At 37.4% G+C, this 14,737-nt stretch overlaps 1 protein-coding gene across 13 annotated transcripts in view; it reads right to left on the reverse strand.

Moving 5' to 3' along the window:
• ZMYM2 (zinc finger MYM-type containing 2) overlaps positions 1-14,737 on the reverse strand; it is a 91,321-nt gene that overhangs the window by 15,980 nt on the left and 60,604 nt on the right. For all 13 annotated transcript variants that reach the window (XM_068930285.1, XM_009686597.2, XM_009686594.2 and 10 more), the window contains 5 exons: positions 9,887-10,059; positions 3,838-4,003; positions 2,883-2,917; positions 991-1,120; positions 700-815 (listed from right to left, as the gene is read on the reverse strand). In XM_068930285.1, the coding sequence (XP_068786386.1) occupies positions 700-815; positions 991-1,120; positions 2,883-2,917; positions 3,838-4,003; positions 9,887-10,059 (620 nt within the window). The remainder of the gene's footprint in view (positions 1-699; positions 816-990; positions 1,121-2,882; positions 2,918-3,837; positions 4,004-9,886; positions 10,060-14,737) is intronic.

Genomic DNA, 14,737 nt, shown 5'->3' on the forward strand with positions numbered 1-14,737 from the left:
ACGGGTTAAATGATTCAATATAAATTGTTCAGAACAGAAGGGAAAATAGAAGAGGACGGGGGGGGGGGGGGGGGGGAAGAAATATGACAAAACGTAGTGAATCAAAGTAAGAATGGAAGGGGCTCCTGCGCTTTAAACCTCAATCTGACATAACTCTGGGCTAACAGTTTGGACAAATTCATCATACTGCTTTTACGGTGGCTTGCTTGTCAAATACAGAATTTTAGGAATTCAGGACGTTTTTTTCATCACTCAGACGTGATATGCTATGCAAGTGACAACAAATTTAACTTAGAGGTGTTTTTTTTTTTTCATCAGCATAAGGTTCTTTTCTTGCCTTTCTTCCTTCTGGTTATCCCACTCTGCCATCCACTTTCAAGACAACCCTTCAGTTTCCCCACTACCAGAACAAATCTTGCTGTTTAACACACATTCATCATACAAAAAACCCACTCAGAAGCGTTTCTAAAAATTCAGCAGCAAAAGATTATCATGCTGAAAGCAGGCAGAGAGATCCTAAAAACCAATTAGGAAATTAAGTGCCTCTGCGAGATTTCTGATTCTATATCAATAAACAGTGCTGCAGCATCCTGCAAACATTTAGATGGACCAGAATAAGAATAGTCCACAACACCAAGCAGTCCCTCACATGCATGTGCATGGATGCCAATTTAAAAATAAAACTGAAGTCTGACTTACAGGAACAGGAACTGTTGTAGGAACAGGAACATTTTGACTATACATGTTCATAGGCACCGGAACATAAACAGGAACAGGAATAGGCACTGGGACATACTCTTTTTTCCAATCATCTTCTATTAAAAGAAAAAAGAAAAAGGCAAACACTGCCAGGTACTTAAATATATTTTACACCTGCAGTTTAGGGAAAAAAAATCAATATGTTTGCAATATGTTCCAAGACAGTAACAATTAAAAGAAAAGTCTGCAATGAAAAAAAAAAAAGTGGTTTTAGTACAATTCAACAGTTACCTGTCTGACAAGATTTTGTCTGCATATGAGGTTTACAGTATGTGGCTTTTGTCATTGTCAAAGGTTTGCAAAGAACTGCCTTGTTCTTCATTTCTCTATTAGGTGTAGGAGAAGGTGGTGGTGCTGAGCCCTACACACAAGCAAATAAAAGAGAAGTTGTTGTTGCGCCATGACTGATTTCAACCCAAAGTTTCAATTTTATACATCAGTTGATATTTTTCAAGGATGAGATCTTGAAGAGGAAGCTCACAGCACATAGCAGCACCATTATTCTTTAGTTACAACCTATTTTGCATTTCTAGCAATGAGCTTCCACTGTCAGGAATGTAATGTATCTGCATTTTGCTCATTTGCCTCAGATTTTAGTTTAAATGTAAGATGCTGTTTTTTGCACTCTTGTTTACATGAAAGTACATCTTAAGCTGCTCCATAACTTAAAAAAAATACTTTTAACTTTAACAAATTTCATTGTAAACAATGTAACTACAAACTTTTGGCTCAAAGTCTGACTTTCCTGAAGCGTGCTATGATCCAAAACTTCTTTTCTTTTTAAATATATTTCTAAATAGAGCGTTATAGCTACCAAAATTTCTTCTCAATACCTAACGCGTGAACTCTCGGCTCCCCCTGCTGGCTCCACAATACTATCAACATATACTTGGATACTTGACGTCACTTCAACAACACTTAACTCGAGGTGCGTTCTACAACAAATAGGTAAGAAGAACTTATTCTGAACATATTTTGTCCTCTAACACCTGCTTTAGAACCTGATTTAAGAAACAGAGACTTTCACCTGTATTTGGTCATATGTAATACAATTGGCCCCCCACACGCTGTTAAATACGGAAAGAAAGTAAAGTAGCAAGAGCAGCAGAGGATTTTATTTGACAGGCAGTACACTTTTTAAAATGTAGGAAATTTGTGTCACAAATAGGTTTTATATGACCGTTAAACAATTGTGAACTGAATTAACATCCTTAGAAGCTATTAAACATAAAATACTACATGTTTCTAACGTGCTGGCTTAGCTTGTTTAACATCTCCAATTACCTAAGCAATCTTATTTCCTGTGTTTTTCATTAATACATTTTTTACCGTATCATCACAATACTTCTGTTTAAACCTGAGATTTATCTTAGAGAAGCCTAGACATATTTTCATTTAAAAAGGGAGTCAATCAAATTTTTCATTGAAAAATAGGTGTTTCTCAGATCTTTCACGTGGCAGACAGAATAAAACTAAGTTTCAAATAAAATACACTAAGCTAAAGGAATAAATGATTATTGATAATACTATTTACGACAAGCTGACAAAAACTGATTAACTCAAAATTAAGGCTGCTGCTCCACTCATATCTCCACCCTCACAGACATCAGTCCTGCACAAGGTTATGCTTCACTACTCTGCCACTTGCAGCAAAGTCGATCAGACTTTGAGCATCAATTATTTTACCCTTGAGAATAATAATTTAAGATCTGAAGCTTTATTTTTGGCCTTTCAAAGCTGAGATACAATTCTAAAATGCTAGTAACTCAGTGAAATTATCTTCCCTTTCTACATTCAATAAATATACCTAATCAGTTTAAACACATAAAAAAGATATACATGCTTTGTGGATTAATGTTTAAGCAATACTTTCATGCACTAAACATAAAATACATTGGCTGCTGATCTCTTTTCCCAGAAGACATTTGAAAAGACAAAATATGAACATGATTTTTAAAAGTAAGTTAATTTCCGCTATTGATGTGATACAGATTTAATAACTCCACAAACTCAGATCAGTATTTTTATCATACAAAAAGTATTACTTTTTTAATAGCATCCCTTTAAGCTACCAGGATGTCACATCTTACATGCTAATTACATTACGTATTATATATACTTACCGTTAGTTTTGTTCGGGTGGTTTGACAGCCCTGATCTAAAAATGTAAAAAGAATCTTTTTAGAAAATTAAATGTTTCCCTTTTTCAGAATCAAAGCAATTTTTGATAAGTAACTCGGACAACGTCAAACTAATGTTAAATTAACAGCACTGATCACTACTCTATCACAGTAGTGCTTCAAGGGAGAAGTGACATTTCTCATTCATAGGCACGTCACTCCTCAGGCATTGAACCTTACACAAACTCCAAAAGCTCAAGCAAAGCTATATCCAGATGCAAATATAATCTGTTTTAGAAAAGTAAATACTAAACTGTCCAAATATGGAAGTATCTGCACAAAGAATTGTGTTGATTTAATTACACTAATTAAAAGACTGATTTATTTGAACTTTCCATGCTGACATGCCATTTAGATCCCTAAGAAGCATGCAAACGTGCATTCTGCCCCATCAGAAAATGTATAAGCTACCTATTGCCAACTGAGCAAAAAAGCAATGCATTCCTATTATCTAGATGCTTCAATTTCCATTTTCATTTAGCACATTTCTTTGTTTCCTTTTAACTCCTAGCCCGTCCCTCTGTTCTCTGGGACTAAAACACATCTGGAAAAGAAACATTTCCACAGAGCAAATCTGGAGCACAATGAAAGGGGAAAACATTTTCTGGCCCCATTACGCTTAACCTAAAAAGAAGATTTATTTTTAAAAAGTGATTACAAAAGCATTTCATTATCTGATAGTGCTTCATCTCTTAAAAGAACAATAAAATAGAAAGCTAAGATGAAAAAAATACCACACGCTTGAATACATGATGCCCTTAATGGTTTAAAAGGGGGGGGGGGGGCAGTCTGACATGAACAAGTTCATTACAACAGATAAATAATGCAAGCACCTTTTCATTTTTCTTTTAAAGGAAGCACTTTATTTGCCATTTAGCAACCATAAAGCAGCACATACCGTACTGTAAGTTCTCAGGTCCTTTTTGCGTTGCCAGATTTGGTTCATTTTGTTGACAGTAGAAACGCAGCAAACAGTGCTGATCACAAAAGTGCTTCATTTCTCCACGCCACTGCACTTTCTCTTTGAGACTTCCTTGAGACTTACAACAGTCACATCGTGCAGCCTTAATGCAAAGGAACATTTTGACATTTTAAATAAGCCTTTGAAAAAAATGATTTTTAAATTTTAACAGATTATGTTTGTAAAAGCACTGAAGAATCACAGCTAAACAATTAAGTCTCACTCATGTAGGCTCTATGATATTTATTCTACCTTCTAACCTTTGTATGCAGACACATTAGCCACTTTACTTTCAGCTGTTTGCTGGGGGTTATGGGGGAGACAGAATCAATAAACTTTACTTCTCTGAAACCTTAAGTCCTTAAAAATTGCTCGTTTCTACACATACAGCAAAAGAACATGAATTCTATGCAACAATTTTAGTTAAGTCCACTGAAAAATTCTGCAAAGCAAGAGCGGAAAGTAACTGAGACTCCTTAATGACTCTCCTGAAGCCAGGACGAGCAGGGATTTTTTTCCCCCTCAAAGTTTGTTTGCTTCTTTAAAGTCGCCAATCATCACATCTCTAGATCAGGGCTCTATAGTGCAAATAACTTTTCTATTCTGTTACTACAGTTTCACAGCAATTTTAGGTTCCAATTATTAATTAGTTCCTCAAAATTTTTCTGTGATACATAAACAACAAAAATAGCTCTTCTTGTTTCTGATCAGGATTCCACAATACGTAGTTAATACAAATGTAAAACTTAAAATTTTGTTCTTCTGTATTCTTGGCTATACATTTAAGCGATATATCTTTCAACATACTACGTGGCAATCTCATGAGGTAGCATTAGCAGAGTGTTCTACTACGTAGATTCCACTGATTCTATCGGTCACGCTATAAGTTATCTCAACACTAAGAGCCCCGCTTTCAGATTTTCAGTAAGCAAAGAAACGGTCTTTGCACTATTGTTCCTCTTGATATTTGCTTGCAACCTCCATCCCAAACCAGTCTTTATAAGTCTTTCTTTATAAGTCTTTCTTTATAAGAAATAAAAATAAAAATTTTATGGATGCTTATGGAATCCAAAATAAGTCAACCTAATGGTACAGCCAGGAGAGGGAAATTACGATCGTATGTGACATAAAACATTAGTGGGTAAAACCATACACAATGTTACAGGTATGTACAAGGCTCTGTCGGCTGAAAAACGGATCAATGGCAGTTCTCACAATCCCCCCAAAAAACCCATCATCAGGCCAATTAGTGCAAGCAAAAAAAGCAATCAAACGCTGAGTTCCTTCTCTGAACTTGAACGGCCTGGCATCACTCTTTGGCAACGTAGGAAATTCAGCTCTCAGTCACAATTTTCAAGTATTTAAGATGACTACACTTGCATCCAACATTACGCAGTAGCTTTAAAAAAAAAAAAAGTATTTCTTTTAAATGAAAATGTTTTGACTTTTCTGGCAGCAATTCAGGCTGCGGCTGCAGGATCACCTCATGCTAAGTGCTGGACGCTACAGAAAGGGCAGCTACAGCCTCTTGCAACCCCCCCCCCCTCCACTTTGTGCGGGTGTCAGCACTAGTTCTCATGTGCCCACATGGTATAGAAGGTCAGAAACCTTACAGGGCTGCATTCCCCTCCCATCCTCCCTTACTTTTTGTTAATTTGCCAGGTTGGCTTTCAGCTGAAGCTGCTCTGCAACTCGCTGCGCAGCACTAATACTCTCTTGTCCTGCTGAGAACAAGCTAGTTGTACTCTTGGAAGTGAGCGGGGAGGAAGATGGAAAGTGAGGGCTGTTGCCAAAATAGCCCCAATTTATCAGTTCAGGGAAACTGTGAATTCACACCTTCAGTGCAAATGCTTCTTCCAAAGCCAACAAAAAGGCTGAAATGCCAGTACAAAAACTGTACCTCCCTCTCTCTCTTTAAAAAAGGCTTTATATCTCATCCAACACAAATCATTGAGAATGACAGGTGACTCACGTACAGAGAAGCCCACCTACTCTGAACTGCTACACACAGCTTGACTATCAAAGGCTGTGATGGCTCAGTTTTCTCTCTCCTTCAAAGAAAAAGGTGCTAAATCTTGCAAAATGCAGCAACAACAGCATTCCTGCTACTGATTTCTTCCTCTCCCTCCTGGCTCTGCTCTTTCAGTTAAGCCTTTGATTAAATGGCTTCTTGTTTCTCCTAGGCTGCTATTGAGATACCTAGATGATAAAATTTTGGTTTTCTTCTACTTGGTGAATCTATTCCTTAACAAGAGCTCCAGCTCTATCCCTAGATTCCTCTAGAAGGATGCTTCAGTTTTCATCCCTGCATTTGCTGCTAAGTATTTCCATAATCATATTTACAGTCAATACCATATACCCTTCCATGCATTAAAGTTTCCTCCTACCCATTCACTCTTGCCCTTACTTTACCACAAAATTACTAAAGCCAAAAGCATGAATTCACAATTTCCTGTTTTATCTTCCTTCCCCCTTCCCTGTTTTTTTTTTTTGGGGGGGGGGATCAGCATTATACGTTAATAGAATCTCCAAGATTCCCACGTGCAAGTCTGCTGTATTACTATATTTGAAGAAGTCTGTCAGTACTCCGCACGCTCCACTTGCGCATTCTTTTCCCCACTCTGACTCAAGCATGATCAGATTGCTAGTGCCCATCTCACATGTATAAATCACAAATGTTTTCCCCAAACTATCTTTTTTTCTCAGCTTGATTTAAAAAAAAGTTTTCAGGTGTGGGGCTTTTTTTATATACATTTTCAATCCTCCACAAACCTGTCCCAGTGTTCTCCAGTAATTTGGAATGGCATTAATTTGACCTTATCTTGCTGTCTATTCTGAGCTACTTTTGTTCCATCTGCAAAAAATAGGAAGCGAGATGCATTTCCAGAGGGTGATTCATTGAAAGAGAGAGGAGATCAGTGGTTCTGAATGTGTACCCACTTGAAACTAAGGTATCTAACTATACAGTGGTTAAAAATTTAGGCAAGAGAAGCTCCAGCTGGTTGTCTTGCTGCCTTCACCATTGTCTCAAAAATTTTGCCATGGCTGACAACCATTGTTATCTGCAGCTCACCATCCACCATAATTTTCTATGCCTTTGACTGCAGTTCCCCGCCCCCTACTTAGTCTTAGCTGAAGACATCTGACCTTTGCTGCACACACTGTTATCACCATATATGCTTAGTCCAATCAATAATCCACTGAAGACTTGAATCACCTTCTACACGCACACTTCAGCTGCATTTTCAACAATGGTTAACAATGTAAACATAAAGAAACAGTTTTCTGTATTGTTATCTCAGAATTGTATACTCGTTTTCAAGGTACATTCAATGTTCTAGTATAAAGTAATGTCAAATTATCAAAACCGTAACCAAATACCATATTGAAATTCCTCAGTCAGTTTTCACGTTAGCATCCAAACCATGGCATGCAATTTAAGTTTACAGGAGGAGCTCTGATCACTTAGGAAGCTAGCCTCTATACACCAAAACTTTTACGTCTCTTCTGAGGAGTGAATGGACATCATATTGCATAAACTTGCTCAGAATTTGGCACCAATTTACAACTTTAGCAGTCATCCACCGGAGGATCAGGACTGAACTATTCTTTTACGTTGCAATCCCTCGGAGGTACTTCTAGTTAAGAGTCTGATAGACTTCTACCACTGCTACCTTTCCCTGACTTCGAGTAGAGAATTTTGGCCTTCAGGGAAGCCCTCTCATAATTTTTTTTTTTTTTTTTTGCTTTCCAGATAATACTACACAAGAAAAATGTGTCCATAAAAAAAAGTAGACAAAGAAGATGAAGACAAACACTTGTTTAATGAACACAATGCTGGTGTTAAAACATTACTAGGTTATTACTAATTATTTCTCTTAATGTATACATTTATTGAAACTCCAGTATAACATGGGACATTGCATAAATGAGACAAAGCTCATACATATGTAACTATTCTTTTAAGAAGCTAACAGACAAAACAGCAAATGAAGTACAAATTGAGGGAGGGGTGAGTATCTACTCTTTTCCTGTATTTTGATCATTATTTATTTATGGCTATGGAAGAACGTTAACTAACGATGCACTATCAAAGCTAAGGTATTTGGAGTGACTTTTAAAAAGGGGGGAGGGGGGAAGAGGGAGTTATCAGCAAGAATGGACAGAAAGACAATTTTAGCAAAATACACAGATTTCCCAAAACCTATTACATGTCTTCTCCATGTAATAAATCCCAAACTTTTATAGCTACAGCTGAATTAGGAAAAGAATTTAAGAAGTATTTGAAAAAAAAAAGGTCAATCAACAATTCAATAACATCACATAACACTAGTTTCACTTGCAAGCTTAAGAATCAAGAAGTAAAAATATCTAACACTTCAGTATCATCAAAAGTATGAAAACTCACTAGTTACTGGTAAGTCTGCTTAGATTAAATTGCCTTTTCACAGCATCATTTTTAAGTTTCCTGTACCACAGTACCAACAACATTTCTTCAGCAGATTTAATAGGCCAAGGAAGTTATTGCCTTATCCCACAGGATGAGGGGGATAATCTGAAGTCAGAGTTTTCCAGTGTTTCCCCAAACCTGAATCAGAGTCCCAACTTCCATGGAAATTTAGGTATATAAAGCCAGTTTGGTACATGACCCCCCTCCCCTCCCCCCCACCCCCCCAAACTGTATTCTTTGCTGAATAACCAAGAGAGTTCTCAAGCACGCGAAAGCTTTATTAGGTTCTCTAGCAGAAGGCACTTTTTAATCCAGGAATAAATTTCACCTCATACCCCGAGTTTTAAGGCATATTGATTAAATATTATTCTATGACGTAACATTTCAGTAAGTTTAAGAACTTTGCAGCCAAGTTTTGTCACCCTATTTTCACATGAGACAGAAGAAATACATTCTGGTCTTCAGTAGTTTTCATTCAGGAATTTCTAACAGGACCCTGCATACATTATTCAAAATGAAGACTTTACAATATCTGGCTGTAAAACTTCTGGAACCTGCAATTCCAAAATATCAAATGTGTCTTCAGATACAGTTCTTTTATGGTAGGTAGGTCATCTTGAATTACAGGACTTGTATCTAGCCCTCTAATATTTCAAGGTTTTTATTGCCTTCCAGGCTGCGTACAGTTTTGGTTAGGTGATGAATTTTGTACTGTCTTTTTTGCATTTGCATCCGCAAGTGTAGCTCTTGTTTTGGCATTATCAATGTAGTTTTCCAGGATGTTCACATCAGAGGCCAAATATTTTATCCATGGTACTAATCGCAGGTTAAACCCAGTCCAATTTCACCTTTATTTCTTTCAAAAAACGAAAACAACAACAACAAAAAAAAAACTCTTAACATGAACTCTTTGCTGGTTGTGCTTCACAAGGTATTAAACTTCCAGAGATTTAGAAACAGATGCCATCACATTTGATTTAAACTTTTATTAGAAATCCATTTGGTCTTGCTTTTTCCCTTTGGCATCCTTTCCACTGGGAAATACTGAACAATCAAAGCCTCTGCAGTTCAAACTGTGGGAGAAGGGAAAAGGCAAGAAAGGAGGCAAAAACAGGAACAAAGAAAAAAAAAAACCACTCTGCTAACCTAATCTATCATCAGTCAACTCACAGTATCATCTAGCTGCTATTAACAGCGTTTTCAGCATTCTGAATACACATTAAAGTAATTTTCATAGGAAAAAACACACTATCAATTGAGGAAAAAATCAGAATTGTAAAGCAACAAATATATAGTAGTTTCTTGTTTTGCTGTAACTCAAGACTTCCTTGCCAAATAATTTAATAAATCAGATGGTAGAAACGCTGCTCTAAGTTCTAGGAAAACTCAAATGAAGAAATTAATATTTGCTTATTGTGTAGCAAACGCTGTGCTGAAGTAAGCCATATTTGCTGCACAGTCCTTGAGATATCCTCACATGTGCTTTTTTGTCTTTTTTAACTTTGGAGCTCTTGTCAAAAATTCTGAGTTACTTGCCTTGTAGTACCAGTCCTGAAATTTTTTACAGCACTCTTCACTGCAGAAATCTCTCACTACACCATCAAGTTCTTTAGTTGCTCCCTTTTTGCACAGCTGTGAGCAGTAATTACAAGTAACACATCTCAGTCCTAACCGTCTTGCAAAGTCTTGTTTATATAGCAGCTTGCAGCCTGGAAACAGATTTTAAACATTAGGAACAAAGTAATTTTTACAGAGAGATATCACAGTTAAGAATTAAATACTGAAAATTAAATGAATACAACAACAGCTAACAATTGGGGCTTTCAGACAAGTTCAGGTTGCATTATACACTATATTTCAAGACATACCTGAATATCTTTGCTGCACAACTCTAGGGTTTCATGCAGTCTAGAGCTCTCAGAACACTACGCTTGAATCTCAGCTTACCAAGTCCTTCATTAAATTGTCAGAAAAATAATGTAATTTTTGTTTTTCATAAAGTCGCCTACAAAAGTATTGACTCAAGAGTTACATTGCTCAGTTAGATATCCTCAGAACTCTACAAACGATGAAAAGCAGAAGTTGTAAGCTAGGCAAACACTATCCACCAAAACAATACCAATCAAGGATCAACCTACTACTACGACGACGACTGTCACAACAAACCACTCGTACAACTCATTCATTTATAAGAGCACTAATAGAAACAATATGATCCAAGAACTAAAACACTGCTTACAAAGCATAACTAAAATAAGCAATTATCAGTACTGAGCACAATTATTCAGTGACTAGGGTTTACATGTGAAATCTGTATATAATCCGCATACATGAATTCTTTTTTTCTGTTCACATTTATTTACCTTTTTGCATTAGCCATGCAGTCATAATTCCAAGTCCTCACAATGACAGATGTATTCTTCAATAATCTGATCCTCCCTCAAGTAAACTAGAAAGGACTCTCTAATGTATTAAATGCATTAATAGATAAATACTGTAACTATTACGCAGGCTATTTACAGAATATAACGTATTTAAACTACCTCAAATCTAGTGCCTATTTATTAGCGGAGGTCTAAATCACGTAATACATCACTATAATTGCTCTCATTTTACAAAAGAGAAAATAACAGCCTAAGAAGATGAAGTAACTGCTTACATTAGCCATCGGAGGGACAGGATAATGCCTAGACAGACCTTTCAACTGACACAGTGCAGCTGTTTTTATGATCTCCCAAGCATCATTCAATAAACCAACGATAGCACCAAGACCAGACCCAAGTCTTTCAAGTGCTTGCTTGGCTGAGGCACACTGTCTAGTACATGCCAGCTTTTGTGCTCGTGTAAGTTATGAAATTCAACAGGTAACAAACTCTGCGCTGCCTCTGGCACACAGAGTATGGAAACACCCTAGTGATAATGCATTCAATAATTTCAAGTAACTGCCTTAGACATAACCACTGATGTCTATTATGCTATGGTTTGGTATGTAAACCTGAGACACTAACTTCAAAAATCGCTAAAAGCACAACAATACAAAATGGAAGCTGCAGCAGACAGAATCTTCAAAGAGCAGAAAACTATTGAGGAATTTTAACTTTAACACTACATACTTTGCTTAACGGATTAAAATTTGTTAGCAATGTCAAGGTAAGATAGGTATAGGATATAGTGCAAATAAGATGCTGGAGGTATTAACTGCCTTTCAAACTGATTTTTTAAAGTTATAAATCCTCGTCTGTTTCTTTAGCATCAGAATAAAGAAATTAATGACACATAAAATAGGCAGTGCAAAAGTTAAATGCTAAATCAAGCAAGCATCCTTATAGGGCAACTAACTGGGAAGTTAAATGCACTGGTGTAAAGGAAATAATAATCCTCAAGATGCCAGCGTGCAAGGTGACTGTTACTTAAAAGTACTGGTTCAGGCATTGAAAATGTCTTACCAATGTTTTTTCTGCTAGCCACACCTCTCACTATTGTATTGGGCACCAGACTCTTTCCACCTCTTTACAGTTCCAGAGATGGATCAGCACCACAATGTATCCTCCTCTTCAGCTTTACCTCAGAAGAGCCATTCAATGCTGTGCCAAACTTTCAACACTATAGATTAGTAGAAGTACCCTACTGCCAATCACGTGAGCTATGTGCAGCTGTCTATAAAATGAATGGACAGAAATTACATTTTTCTTCGCTGCTACGCTGGAGAGAATAAGATTGAGATACATACTGCTGTTACATACAAAAAATTAATCAGATAAGAAATTTTCCGTCCTACAGTCACACATCTCTCACATTCCTGTGACTCATGGAAAATAATTGCCAGTGAAAATTAAGTAGGGAGAGACAAAGAAAACAGTCCAAAATACAGAATTCTCCCCTTGAGAGTAAATGCCTGAAAACCACGTTATTTTTAGACCACTGAGCGAAGGACTTCTTGCTGAAGGAGGCCTCTATAGAGGACAGAAAATCCATCTTCATAAAAGTTCAGATGTTACATCCTTGAAGACTTCTACAGTGGAAGTACAGGCTTTTCTTTCTGCAGCATCAGGAGCAAAATTCTGCAGAAACAGATTTATTTCATGCTCTTCATGTCTTTGTAATATATAACTTAATCCACCTGACCAAGGAACATTTGTTTGCTTCAAGATCTTGTCATTCCAGATGGGGGGAAACAAAACGCCTACTTTTTATGGGATATATTTTATTAAAGTCCTTGGTACTCTGTATTCTTGGGTTGTAACTTTTTTTTTCCACAATTTTATGGTTTTGGCTGGAATGGTAAGACTTTCTTTGAAGCAGGAAAAAGCGTATTCCGAGCTCATTCAAAAAACCTGGTCTTCACAGGGTACAATGCAAATCCAGAATCAGAGCAAGCAGCATCAATGCTAGCTTCGTGGATGTCGTAGTGGTGACCAAAGAGGGGGCTTTAGCTGACAGAACGCTGTCACTGAGTGATACAAAGAGCACTGGCTGCTTGGTCTTTCCAATATCAGTGCTAGAACCCTGAGGGTTTGACCAGCTTAACTGCCCTAAGACCTGGGGACTTGGGAGGCATGAACATAAACACGGTCAAAGACCCACAGCTAATGGCCCCATCATCTTGATGAAAAAGATGCATCTAAAAATCCTAAGCTCCTCGGGATTTCTGCTATGATAACACCAGATACACAAGTTAGAATTTGACCACATGGAAGTCTCTAGCACTAAAGTGATTCAAAGAGAGATGAGTTGCTAGTAATTTTCAAGAAAAATTTAAAGGCAGGTCATTTAGTTCAACCTACACAGGTGACAAGTTACACTTGTTAGCAAGATTTTAACAGAGGACCAGCCCATGAATCCACTGTCTCAGAGAAACCACTAAGGAGCATTTTCACAGTCTCTCCATCTCAAAGTTTAAACCAGACACAAAAGAAACAGCTGAGTATCTGCTATATCAATATATCCTGGCTACATAGGCTATTAAAATTCTGGCTTCCAAACAAAACTAACCCAGAACCCTTACAACCTTAAACTCTGACTTACAACCTTAAACTCTGATTTTGCCCATCAGCTGGAGAAAGAAAGGATAAGCATCTGAGCACATGCAAAGACTTAGCGACAGGATGACAGAAAAGCAGGTCCTCCAGATGGTCACCTAAGGTGTATCATAGGTTCACAGGGACTTCTCAGCAGCCCCTGGAACGGCTGCTACCAGCCCCGTGGAGCTATCCGAGGCAGAACCCATGCTTCACTTGACTGTCTACAGGCTGAAGCACAAGAAGTTGCTAAAAACCTGATCCTATCCCACCTGCAGCGCCTATGTGAATTACTTCAGTTCAGTTCATTCACACACCCAGAAGCTGTGCAAAAGGAATGCTGAACTAGAAACACTTCCTGAATCATCAGCCCAAGTCTTCTATTGTCACAGAAGATAATGTACTTTTTCCATTCTAGAAGCAATTAGGTTTTTGCCACTGAAAGGCTGTACTTGATTAGATTACTCTTCAAGCTACATGCAAGACTTGCTGTTCCCTCACCTGCAATAGCTTCAACTGCCATCCTGTAACAACTTCATCAAGAGAAGAACAACAATAGGTCTGTAACATTACAGGCCAGGTCCTGAAAGATGTGGATGAATATAGCTCCAGCACGCATCTGCTGTCTTCCTCTGTCCCCTCCATGTTGATTTGAACGCAATAACCACCTTGAATTGATGGTATCTATCTCTTCCATATCCTCATTCTATTATCCCCTGTTTCTGGCCTCACAATAAACATCATTATCCTTTGGATCCTACTTCGATTACCATTAAAACACATCCCAATTCCCTTTGCGTAACAGAGAAGTCGTATATCGCACTTCCTTCTTTGTCTTTGCCTGAAGAATCTTTCATTATTTGTTTTACTATCCCAAATCACCCCTTTTATACATCTACAGTTTACCCTCGTACTTTCTGATCTTTTAGACATTAGCTCCTTCCTTTCTCCTCCCTACTCCCTTGATCCAGTTCCTCAGTCTCTGCTCATTCTTAAATCTTTTCAAAGTGATCAAAAAGCATCTTCGTAAACTTTTTCTTCTTGTGCTGATAATTTTAGCATCTGAAATTGTCATCACCCCTCAGGTGAAATAAGCCAATGCTTTGTCTTTGGACAAAGAACTATCTCAAACATCTTCAAACACACAATAGCAGAACCAATACTGAAGAAAGCTAATCTTATGAGGACTGCTGCAAACAAAAAACATGTGAGGTTTCACTTCATATCCTTTAGCAAGTTAGAAATTAGCTTTAAATGAAATAAAATCCAGCACAATCTGGATTCAAGTTAAAATGCAAGTGATAGTGCTTTAACGATATCAATGTTCTCCCTCTACAGAGGCACAGAAATAAACATATAACCTCCTCAA

The sequence above is a fragment of the Struthio camelus genome, chromosome 1 (genome assembly GCF_040807025.1).
Source record: "Struthio camelus isolate bStrCam1 chromosome 1, bStrCam1.hap1, whole genome shotgun sequence".
Taxonomy (NCBI): Eukaryota; Metazoa; Chordata; class Aves; order Struthioniformes; family Struthionidae; genus Struthio; species Struthio camelus.